Source organism: Bison bison, unplaced genomic scaffold, assembly GCF_000754665.1.
Source record: "Bison bison bison isolate TAMUID 2011002044 unplaced genomic scaffold, Bison_UMD1.0 scf7180017864280, whole genome shotgun sequence".
Classification (NCBI taxonomy): domain Eukaryota; kingdom Metazoa; phylum Chordata; class Mammalia; order Artiodactyla; family Bovidae; genus Bison; species Bison bison.
Window position 1 is genome coordinate 3,938,373 of NW_011494852.1, and position 12,181 is coordinate 3,950,553.

General features: G+C 46.7%; 2 protein-coding genes across 2 annotated transcripts in view; both read right to left on the bottom strand.

Moving 5' to 3' along the window:
* Positions 1–5,002, bottom strand: part of LOC104995413 (protein FAM187B-like) — a 5,356-nt gene extending 354 nt beyond the window's left edge. The window contains exons 1-2 of the mRNA XM_010849290.1: positions 4,293–5,002; positions 8–116 (exon numbers count right to left, since the gene is read on the bottom strand). Coding sequence (XP_010847592.1) covers positions 8–116; positions 4,293–5,002 — 819 coding nt within the window. The remainder of the gene's footprint in view (positions 1–7; positions 117–4,292) is intronic.
* A 5,558-nt stretch (positions 5,003–10,560) lies between these two features.
* LOC104995414 (protein FAM187B-like) lies at positions 10,561–11,277 on the bottom strand. The gene has a single exon (XM_010849291.1). The coding sequence runs from the start codon at positions 11,275–11,277 to the stop codon at positions 10,561–10,563; it is 717 nt and encodes a 238-aa protein (XP_010847593.1).
* Between the last annotated feature and the right edge of the window lie 904 nt (positions 11,278–12,181).

The following is a 12,181-nucleotide window of genomic DNA, read 5'->3' on the forward strand; positions in this document are numbered from 1 at the left end:
GGAAGACCTGCAGCCAGCTGCCGCCATTGGAGGAGTCCATGATGGTGCTGATGCTCTTGCCGGAGAGCTGGTCCTTCCATGTCAAGGAGAGGTTGTTGGCTTCCCACAATACGGGCCTGCGAAGGAGGACAAACTCAGTTGCAAAACCCCAGAGAGGGGGAGGGCAGACCGATGTCCGAAAGGAGGTAGAGATGGCAGCGCCCTTCTCCCTGGGAACAGCAAACAGAGCATCCCCCTCCAAGGAGAGCTGTGCAGCAAAGAACAAAGGGAAGGTGGGGGCAGGATGGCTGGGAGCTCTCAGAGCCCAGCCCCTTACTTCCCCGGGACCACTTAACCAAATGCCTCTGCCTCTGTTTCTTCATCTGAAACCTGAGAGTGTCATGATTGCAGTGACCTCAGAGGGTCATTTGGAAGAATTAGCAAGACACTCCCTAACTGTGTGTGCACCTCTTTACCTGCCTGACCCTATTTCCTCTGCTCTCCCTCACTCACTCTGCCCCAGCCACACCTCCTAGAGGTTCCTCTGACGGCTGGGCACAGTCCTGCCCCGGATCTTTGCACTCAGCTTGGAATGCTCTCCCTCAATGCACAGAACTCTCTCACCTCCTCTCAGCCTTGGCTGAATGGCATCTTCTCAGGAATGCTTTCTCTGCTCTCCTTATTTAAAACTTTCACCTCCCTTTATCGCCAACTAAAATGCTGGGTTCTCAACATTGTAAAAGCGATTATACTCCAATAATAAAAAAAAAAGACTGTGTGTTTCATTCATATCATTGGTTTATTGCTGCATGAGAGCAGGTATCTTTTTTGGTTATGTTCTTCATTGCCTCTCTGGTGCCTAGAGTTTAGATGCTTGGTTTATAAATGCTCAGTGAAAAACGTGATCAGTGAACACATAAATCAGGGATATAACACACCCGTCATGGCTGGGAAACAAAAGGGACAAGCAACAGACAATAATGACAAGGTGAAAGATTATAAAAGCAATAGTAACACCTGTTAGTGTGTGGGACCCTGTCGTAAATGTCTTTACTGGCATTTGCTCCCTTAGGAATCACAATGACCCTGAGGCCAGGTCCTGCAAGACCTCTGTACTTCCCAAATTCATGTCCTAACCGGAAACTCAGAATGTGACCTTATATGAAAATAGAGTTGTTGCCATTGTAATTAGTTCAGATGAGGTCAGATGGGAGTTGTGAAAGGCAAAGTCGCTCAGTCGTGTCCAACTCTGCGACTCCCTGGACAGTAGCCTGCCAGGTGCCTCTGTCCATGGAATTCTCCAGGCCCCACTGGAGTGGGTAGCCATTTCCTTCTCCAGGGGATCTTCCCCACCCAGATCTCCTGCATTGCAAGCAGATTCTCTGCCATGTGAGCCACCAGGGTGGGAGTCAGATGGGCCTTAAATCCACCAATATAACCTGTATCCATGTAAGAAAAGAGAAGAGGCAGAGACATGAGACACAGGGGGAGAATGCCAGGTGATGACAGAGGCAGAGGCTGGAGGGATGCAGTTACAAGTCAAGGCAGGCCAAGAACTGTGGCCACCACCAGAAGCCAGAAAGAGGCGAGGAAGGAGCCTATCCAGCCTCTCAGAGGGTACGTGGCCCTGTTGACACCTTGATCTGTCTGCAGAACTGGAAGAGAATTCCCTGTTGGTTGAAGCCACCTGGTTGGTGGTGTTTTGTTACAGTGGTCGTAGCAAACGAATACAACCCATATTATACAGATGGGGAAACTGAGGCCCAGAGAGGCCACAGGCTAAAGTCACACAGCAGTAAAGTGGCAGAGGCCGAGATAGTAACCTCACGTGAAATGCCCTTCCCCTCAGCTCCCTGGAGACATAGCAATTCTTGAAGCCTCAGTGACCTCTCTTTTCAAGTTCCCTGTGGTGGGCACTCAGGTGCCCCTTACTTGGCAAATGACATGGAATAGGTGTGCGATTCTAGATGGAAGGAGGAGTCACATGCACATTCACATTTCTGAATTGTGGGCTTTTTTTTTTTAAGGAAGCAGGTGTTACTTTTATACTTTGAGGAGGAGGAAGAAAGGAGAAAGGGAGACAAAAACATATGAGAGCAAGAAAAAGAGAAAGAAAAAGCTGGCATAAAACTCAGCATTAAAAAAAACTAAGATCATGGCATCTGGTCCCATTGCTTCATGGCAAATAGAAGGGGAAAAATGGAAGCAGTGACAGATTTTATTTTCTTGAGCTCCAAATCACTGAGGGTGGTGACTGCAGCCATGAAATTGAAAGACACTTGCTCCTTGGAAGAAAAGCTATGACAAACCTAGACAGAATATTAAAAAGGAGACATGACTTTGCCAACAAAAGTCTGTATAGTCAAAGCTAGGGTTTTTCCAATAGTCATGTATGGGATGTTAGAGTTGGACCACAAATAAGGCTGCTGCCGCTGCTGCTAAGTCGCTTCAGTCGTGTCCGACTCTCTGAGACCCCATAGAGGGCAGCCCACCAGGTTCCCCCATCCCTGGGATTCTCCAGGCAAGAACACTGGAGTGGGTTGCCATTTCCTTCTCCAATGTATGAAAGTGAAAAGTGAAAGTGAAGTCGCTCGGTTGTGTCTGACTCTTAGCGACCCCATGGACTGCAGCCCACCAGGCTCCTCCATCCATGGGATTTTCCAGGCAAGAGTACTGGAGGGGGGGTGCCATTGTCTTCTCCGCAAATAAGGCTGAGCACTGAAGAACTGATGCTTTTGAACTGTGGTTCTGGAGAAGACGCTTGAGAGTCCTTTGGACAGCAAGGAGATCAAACCAGTCAACCCTAAAAGAAATCAACTCTGAATAATTCTTCATTGGAAAGACTGATGCTGAAGCTGAAGCTCCGATCTTTGACCAACTGATTCAAAGAGTCAACTCACTGGAAAAGACTCCGATGCTGGGAAAGATTGAAGGCAGGAGGAGAAGGGGATGGCAGAGGATGAGGTGGTTGAATGGCACCACCAACTCAATGAACATGAGCTTGAGAAAGACAGATGGTGAAGGACAGGACACCTGGGGTGCTGCAGTCCATGGGGTCACAAAGAGCGGGACATAACTTAGTGACTGAACAATAACAACAACAGAAGTCACAGCTGGGATGACCAAGGGAAAGAAAACCAGATGGAGGCAATGAAGCCAGAGCCGGTAGTTGCAGAGCCCTCAAGAGGTTGCTCAGGCTCCCAACTTGCAAGGAAAGGGTTGCCACTGGCCAGTGGGGGAGAAGGGCAAAGGGGGTCCCCATGGCCAAGTATCTGTCATAAGGTCTGTGCTGCCGCCTCTCACCATGGATTCCCCCAGGCATTCCTCTGAGCTGAGGATTCCCCCAGGCATTCCTCATCTATGAATGAGCCTTCTTGGAGTTCACAGCTCCTTGGGTGAGGGAAGAAGGATGGCAGAGGATGTGGTTTAAGAAGAGTGTTTGCCTAGGGACCAGCCTAAAGGGTAAGTGCTGCCCTGTGAGTGGTTGCAGCTCTTATTGTTGGGGTAGTGACAGCCATTCCCCTCTCCAGGGTATCTTCCCCACCCAGGGACCAAACCCAGGTCTCCTGCATTGCATGCTGATATTTTACCATCTGAGCCACCAGGGAAGCAGGTGAGTGGGGGAAAACGTGAAGAGGGAAAGATTTTCCAGGGGCTCCAGGCAGGAACCCTTAAGAAGGAATGGCAACCCACTCCAGTATCCTTGCCTGGGAAATCCCATGAACAGAGGAGCCGGGTGGGCTACAGTCCATGGAGTTGCAAAGAGTCAAACACGACTTAGTGACTCAACCACTACCACCAGACAGGAAGATAGAACAAGAACGGGAGCTCCCAGGGACACAGGTCATGATAGGCATCCATCCTCTCATCCCAGGCTTGATGATCATTCCACATGAGTTTGAGGACTCAAGAGTCTCACAGCTTCCTGAGCTACCTACCTCACAGTTCCATCACTTGCCTGAGCTTCTCACATTCCAATCCTGACCACCCTGGTCCGTCTCCCCTCCTGGACTAGGGGCTTCCTAAGGACCAGATGTGCAGCTACCTGATGACCACCACGTCCACAGCACCACCCAGTGCAGGGCTGGGCCTAGGGTCAGCCGAGTGCTCCTGGGTACTAGCTGTCCTTGTTCTACCTGTGTGTGGCTCAGTGGACACCAAGAGGGATATCCAAAGAAGCCCAAGGAGAGAGACTGAGGTACTGATTAGCAACACAGAATCCCTCCCTCTCTGCACAGGTTAACCACAAAGGCTCCCAGATGGGGAGAGCCTGGCAAGGGGTCAAGGGCAGGGCTGGTACTCGATTCCATCACCTGTAGATAGATCCTAAGGGGCAGGTGAGCCACGCAGATCCCACTTTGTTTCTAAGCTGGAAGTTGTCAAAAATGACATATTTCGCATCTATGAGTGTACACGGGATGTGGCAGGTCTCCACCTGCATCTCAGGCCTCAAGCGGCTGGACCACAGCTTCTCATCTCCCAGATAGAGCCAGCAGGGCATTGGGTTTTCCAGGGACTCTTGGATGTAGCAGTACCCCAGGCGTTTGCGTTCACCTGGCTCCCCGCAGCGGTTACAGTCTTGCCAGGGCTCCCAGTGGGTGAAGACGAACTGCTTGCTACTCAGACTCAGGCTCTCATTCTGCAAGGGCTTTTGGTCCAGATCTTTGTGTGTAATATGTAGGGTGACGACATCTTGGAAGTCAATTTCATACCGCATCAATTTCTTGCCATCCTTGTCGTTGCAGTTATAAATGCCTGTATGGGAGGGTAGTGGATTTTTAATGAGAAGGTTGCCATTGAGCATTGTTACCATGTTGAGATTAGTAGTGGAATTGCTGGCCCAGGTGGTCTTGAGTGGCGTCAAGAATTGCCACTGTGCCCCAGGGGCATTGCAGTGCAGGATGATATCATTGTTTGAGAGCAGGGCCAGTTGACAATGCTTGTGATTAGGACAGCTGATAGGAAAGGGCGACTCGTGAACCGGGAGAGCAAAGCAGAGCAACAGCCACAGGGTGGTCAGCATGGTGGACTGCGACTGTGAAAGTGGGCTGGGCCCCACCCTGGACTTTGTGAGGTCATCCATGAACCTCAGGCCTCAGCCCTGATAGCAGGAAGAACTGTAGTCCTCCTCCATGGGATGTGAGGTCACAATTCCCACATCTGTCCTGTGACAAGTTAGCAATCTTATTTCATTTCTCTCCCAAGCCTTCCACTCTGCTGGGGTAGAAGGACACAACTTGTCTATTCAGGATTTTCTCTATCACCTCTCTATTTTGGTGTTAAAGTGACACATGTGAGCGTTCAACACATTTTTCAGGGACCTCCCTGGTGGCTCAGGCGGTAAAGAATTCGCCTGTAATGCAAGAGACCTGGGTTCAGTCTCTGGGTTGGGAAGATCCCCTGGAGAAGGGAATGGCAACCCACTCCAGTATTCTAGCCTGGAAAATCTCATGGACAGAGGAGCCTGGCAGGCTACAGTCCATGGGGTTGCAAAGAGTCGGACGTGACTGAGCAGCTAAGCACACAGGCATGCTACCACGTTCTGGGCACACTTGCGAGTGCTGAGAACGGAGAGGTGACTAAATCCTCTCTGGTTCCCTTCTGACCTCCTACCCTTCCCCACCCAACTGCTCCGGCCATGCCGGCCTCCTGACTGTGCCCTGAATATATCAGGCAAGCAAAGAGCTCATGCCTTAGAATCTTTGCACATGCTGGTCCTCCCACAGAGGACCTGTGGGAGGTCTGCGAGACTCAACTCATTTTAAACAAATATATTTTTTTCTTGGTAGCCCCTTTCCCAGATTCTTTCCTAAACTCCTCAGCCAAAAATAAATAAATAGTGAAAATCAAAATCACCAATAGAAACACAAAAATGTCAAAAGCATGGCACTAAATAGACCATGAAGAGGACCATGCTTGCTAACACAGTATGGGAGCTGAAACCAGAAGGCAGAGTGTCACCTTGTGTGGCCTTGGCTGGGAATGTGCATTGTTGGGTGACTCAATTTTCTTGCCACTCTGTGCATGTCTGCAAACGAATATGACTGTGGGTACCAACTTGGGGGTTACAAATAAATTCTAGTGAGTAGGTGAATTCACCAGTGTAGAATCCTTGAATGATGATGATCAGTCCAGTTCAGTTGCTCAGTCATGTCCGACTCTGTGCAACCCCATGGACAACAGCATGCTAGGCTTACCTGTCCATCACCAACTCCTGGAGCTTGCTCAAACTCATGTCCATCGAGTCAGTGATACCCTCCAAATATCTTGTCCTCTGGTTGTCCCCTTCTCCTGACTTCAATCTTTCCCAGCATCAGGGTCTTTTCTAATGAGTCAGCTCTTCGCATCAGGTGGCTGAAGTATTGGAGCTTCAGCGTCAGCATCAGTCCTTCCAATGAATATTCAGGATTGATTTCCTTGCAGTCCAAGGGATTCTTGAGAGTATTCTCCAACACCACAGCTCAAAAGCATCAATTCTTTGGTGCTCAGCCTTCCTTACGGTCCAACTGTCACATCCATACCTGACTACTGGAAAAACCATATCTTTGACTAGAAGAATCTTCGTTGGCAAAGTAATGTCTCTGCTTTTTAATATGCTGTCTAGGTTGGTCATAGCTTTTCTTTCAAGGAGCAAGCATCTTTTAATTTCATGGCTGCAGTCACCATCTGCAGTGAGTTTGGAGCCCGTGAAAATAAAGCCTTTCACTGTTTCCATTGTTTTCCCATCTATTTGCCATGAAATGATTGAACTGGATGCCATGATCTTAGTTTTTTGAATGTTGAGTTTTAAGCCAGCTTTTTCACTCTACTCTTTCACTTTCATCAAGTGGCTTTTTAGTTCCTTTTCACTTTCTGTCATAAGGGTGGTGTCATCTGCACATCTGAGGTTATTGATATTTCTCCCGGCAATCTTGATTCCAGCTTGTGCTTTATCCAGCCTAGCATTTCGCATGATGCACTCTGCATATAAGTTAAATAAACAGGGTGACAATATACAGCCTTGATGTACTCCTTTCCCAGTTTGGAACCAGTCCATTGTTCCATGTCTGGTTCTATCTGTTGCTTCTTGATCTGCATATAGGTTTCTCAGGAGGCAGCTAAAGTGGTCTGGTATCTCATTTCTTTAAGAATTTTCTACAGTTTATTGTGGTCCACACAGCAAAGGCTTTAGTGTAGTCAATGAAGCAGAAGTAGATGTTTTGCTGGAATTCTCTTGCTTTTTATTTGAGCCAATGGATTTTGGCAATTTGATCTCTGGTTCCTCTGCCTTTTCTAAATCCAGCTTGTACATCTGGCAGTTCTCAGTTCACATACTGTTGAAACCTGGTTTGGAGAATTTTGAACATTACTTTGCTAGCGTGTGAGATGAATGCAATTGTGTGGTAGTTTGAACATTCTTTGGCATTGCCCTTCTTTGGGATTGGAATGAAAACTGGCCTTTTCCAGCCCTGTGACCACTGCCAAGTTTTCCATATTTGCTGGCATACTGAGTGCAGCACTTTCACAGCATCATCTTTTAGGATTTGAAGTAGCTTAACTAGAATTCCATCACCTCCACTAGTTTTGTTCATAATGATGCTTCCTAAGGCCCACTTGACTTTGCATTCCAGGATGTCTGGCTCTAGGTGAGTGATCACACCATCATGGTTATCTGGGCCATTAAGTTCTCTTTAGTATAGTTCTTCTGTGTATTCTTGCCACCTCTTCTTAATATCTTCTGCTTCTGTTAGGTCCATACCATTTCTGTCCTTTATTGGACCCATCTTTGCATGAAATGTTCCCTTGGTGTCTCTAATTTTCTTGAAGAGATCTCTAGTCTTTCCCATCCTACTGTTTTCCTCTATTTCTTTGCATTGTTCCTTTAGGAAGCCTTTCTTATCTCTCCTTGCTGTTCTTTGGAAGTCTGCATCCAGATGGATATGTCTTTCCTTTTCTCCTTTGTCTTTTGCTTCTTTTCTTTTCTCATCTATTTGTAAGGCCTCCTCAGACAACCATTTTGCCTTTTTGAGTTTCTTTTTCTTGGGGATGGTTTGGATCACTGTCTCCTGTACAATGTGACAAACTTCCGTCCACAGTTCTTTAGGCACTCTGTCTATCAGATCTAATCCCTTGAATCTATTTGTTACTTCCACTGTATAATCATAAGGGACTTGATTTAGGTCATATCTTAATGGCCTAGTGATTTTCCCTACTTTCTTCAATTTAAGTCTGAATTTTGCAATAAGGAGTTCATGATCTGAGCCACAGTCAGCTCCCAGTCTTGGTTTTTCTGACTGTATACAGGTTCTCTATCTTTGATTGAAAAGAATATAATCAATCTGATTTCAGTATTGACCATCTGGTGATGTCCATGTGTAGAGTTGTCTCTTGTGTTATTGGAAGAGGGTGTTTGCTATGACCAAAGCGTTCTCTTGGCAAAACTCTGTTAGCCTTTGCCCTGCTTCATTTTGTACTCCAAGGCCAAACTTGCCTATCACTCCAGGTATCTCTTGACTTCCTACTTTTGCATTCCAGTCCTTATGATGAAAAGGACATCTTTTTTGGGTACTAGTTCTAGGAGGTCTTGTAGGTCTTTATAGAACCATTCAACTTCAGCTTCTTTGGCATTAGTGGTTGGGGCATAGACTTGGATTACTGTAATATTGAATGGTTTGCCTTGGAAACAGAGATAATTCTGTCATTTTTGAGATTGCATCCAAGTACTGCATTTTGGACTCTTTCGTTGGCTATGAGGGTTACTCCATTTCTTCTAAGGAATTCTTGCTCACAGTAGTAGATATAATGGTCATCTGAATTAAATTCACCCATTCCAGTCCATTTTAGTTCACTGATTTCTAAAATATCAGTGTTCACTCTTGCCATCTCCTGTTTGACCACTTCTAATTTACCTTGGTTCGGACTTAACATTCCAGGTTCCTATGCAATATTGTTTTTACAGCATCAGATTTTACTTTTCACCACTAGACACATCCACAACTAGGCATTGTTCCTGCTTTGGCTCAGCCCCTTCATTCCTTCTGGAGCTATTTCTCCACTCTTTTCCATTAGTATATTGGGCACCTACTGACCTGGAGAGTTCATCTTTTAGTGTCATATCTTTTTGCCTTATCATAGTGTTCGTGGGTCCTCAAGGCAAGAATGCTGAAGTGGTTTGCCATTCCCTTCTCCAATGGACCACATTTTGTCAGAACTCTCCACCATGACCCACCCACCTTGGGTGGCCCTATATGGCATGGCTCATAGTTTCATTGAGTTAGACAAACAAAACCTCATGCATAGCAGGACCAAGAGAAAGGAGCAGTGACCCCCACAAGAGACTGAGCCAGACCTGCCATTGAGTGAGTGTTTCTTGCTGAGGCACGGGTCAGCAGTGACCTGCTGCGGGGACAGGGGCTCTGGCTGCAGCAGACATGGGAGCTCTGGCATGCTGGCATAAATCCTTTTGAAGAAGGTAGCTATTACTGCCATCACCCCTACCATAGTCTGGCCAGAGAAAGGAACACAGTCCCACCCATCAGCAGAAAATTGGATTAAATATTTACTGAGCATGGTCCTGCCCACCAGAGCAACACCCAGTTTTACCTACAGCCAGTCCCTCCCATCCCATGGGGTCGAAAAGAGTTAGACAGGACTGAGCGACTTTCACTCAGGAAGCTTTCACAAGCCTCTTATCCTCATCCATCAGAGGGCAGACAGAATGAAAACCACAATCACAGAAAACTAACCGAACAATGCTGTATATAAATACCAAATATATTTTTATATACAACAAGCAATTAGAAAATGAAATTTAAAAGATGCAACTTGCATGAACAAATCAAATACAAGGAACAGATTTAATAAAATATATGTAAAACCCCTACATTAATAACTACTCATTATTGGGAGAAATAAAAGAAAGCCAAGAAATGAAAGTGTTTACAATGTTCATGGATTGGAAGATTAAATATTATAATATATTGATTCTATCTTTAGATTCAATTATGTGCCAATTAAAAAAAAAACAAGACTTCTTTCAGATGGAAACTACAAGCTGATTTCAATTTTTTTTTTATAAAAAGTAAAGAATAACCAAGACAATCTTGAAGAACAAAGCTGAAAAATCTATACTACCAATATCTTGGCTTATTATAAAGGTATAATAATTAAGTTACTGTAGCATTGGTGTGAGGATGGATAGATAAATTGTATCAGTCAGAGTCTAGTGAGGAGATAGAAATCACAGTAAAGTCTATGTTGGCATGAGCATGGGCCAGAATGTGTTGGTTTCTAGGCTTTGTATTTGGTATACCTATGAATAACAGGTGCCTATGAGGGCAGGGATTAGGTCTTTGTTGGTCACCACTGTGTCCCCAACATCACCTGCCTAGGATGTGGCTCAGAAGCCACAGTTGGGGATTCTTGCTGAATGAACATCTGAACAGCCAGTGAAGAGATTCTTTCCCGCACAGATTGACCTTGAAGGCTTATGGGCTGGAAGACAGACCCTGCTTTTCTATTGGAATGTAACCCCTGGCCCAGGTGAACACAGGAAACAAGGCCTGGGTGAGGCTCAAAGGCAGGGCTAATGCCCGGGTCCAGTCACCTGTAGATGGAGGCCAAGGGGCAGGTGAGCTGCATGTTGCTGGTTGACTGGCCCAGCTTGGAAATGTCAAAGGTGAAGAATGGCTGGATGATCTCCTTGCTATGGTTGCAAGGTACAAGGCAGGCTTCCACCTGCATCTCAGGCTGCAAGCGGCTGGACCACAGCTTCTCATCTCCCAGATAGAGCCAGCAGGGCACTGGGTTTTCCAGGGACTCTTGGATGTAGCAGTACCCCAGGCGTTTGCGTTCACCTGGCACCCCACAGCGGTTACAGTCCTGCCAGGGCTCCCAGTGGGTGAAGATGATCTCCTCTCTACCCAGACTCAGGCTCTGATTCTGCAGAGGGTTTTGGCCTAGTCCTTTGTGGGTAATATGTAGCATGGTGACATCTTGGAAGTCTATCTCATATTCTACCACAAGGGCTGTGTTGTTGTCCTCACAGCGATAGAGGCCTGTCTGGGAGGGCTGAGGTTTGTTCAGTTGGAGGCTGCCCCCAGGCAGTTTCTTTATGTTAGGCAGTGAGGAGACCAAAAAGGGAGCTTCCCCCTGAAAGGAAGAAAAGTACCAGTATGCCTGGAGATGGTCACATTGCAGGACAACATCATTGCCCGAGAGCAGGGCCTGCTGGCAGAGACTCTTATAGGCACAGGTGACTAATATCTGGGCACACGAAGCAGGGAGGAAAAGGCTAAGCATCCACAAGATAGTCAGCATGGCTACCTACATACAGACTACAGAAGGAAGCTGGGAACCGCGGGGGCATTGTGAAGTCACCCACAGAACACAGGTGTCATCCCTGGGTAGTGGAATGGACCCTGAGCCACTGCACTTCCAGGACTACAATTTAGTTCACGTCATCAAATAATACCTTAGAGTCAAAAACTCAAATGGCCGCAAGAGCTGGGCAGGGAACATGAGTGAACCTATGTCAGAACAAGTGAACTAAAAAGTCAAATTATTTATCCTTCACCTACTCACTCAATATACAATGATGGAATGGGTCAAAATGCATAATTGAGAAGTCACTGCTTTCCTATTTTGTAAATTGGGAGGGTTCCTTAATTAGCACCAAATCAGTTCCTTGAGGGGCTTCCCTGACGGCTCAGCAGTAAAGAATCTGCCTGAAATGCAGGAGACGTGGGTTTGATCCCTGGGTGAGGAAGATCCCCTGAAGGAGGCCATGGCAACCCATTCCAGTATTGTTGCCTGAAGAATCCCATGGACAGAGGAGCCTGGTGGGCTACAGTCCAAGGGGTTGCAAAGAGCTGGACATGACTGAAGTGACTGAGCATGCACCCACAGCTCCTTGAGGGTGGGGAACTTCCCAAATCTTTGTTCACTGTGGCTTATGTCTTCACTGTCCAGGAGTCATCCCCTTTTCCATTATCCTCCTCGGGTACATCTCAAGTGGCGCTGGGAGACTTACCCTCCTTGGCACATGAGTTTCTCAGCCTATTTCCTGTGTCCCAAAGTGTGGGACCTAAGAATTCTTATAAGCCTCCAGTCAACTCCATGTGTTCTGTTCAAGATGTTCCTCATCTCTCTCTCACTACATATACCTTAGACTCTATCAGGCATCCAGCGGAAGCCAGATTCTAACCCATTTTGCCTATCTCAG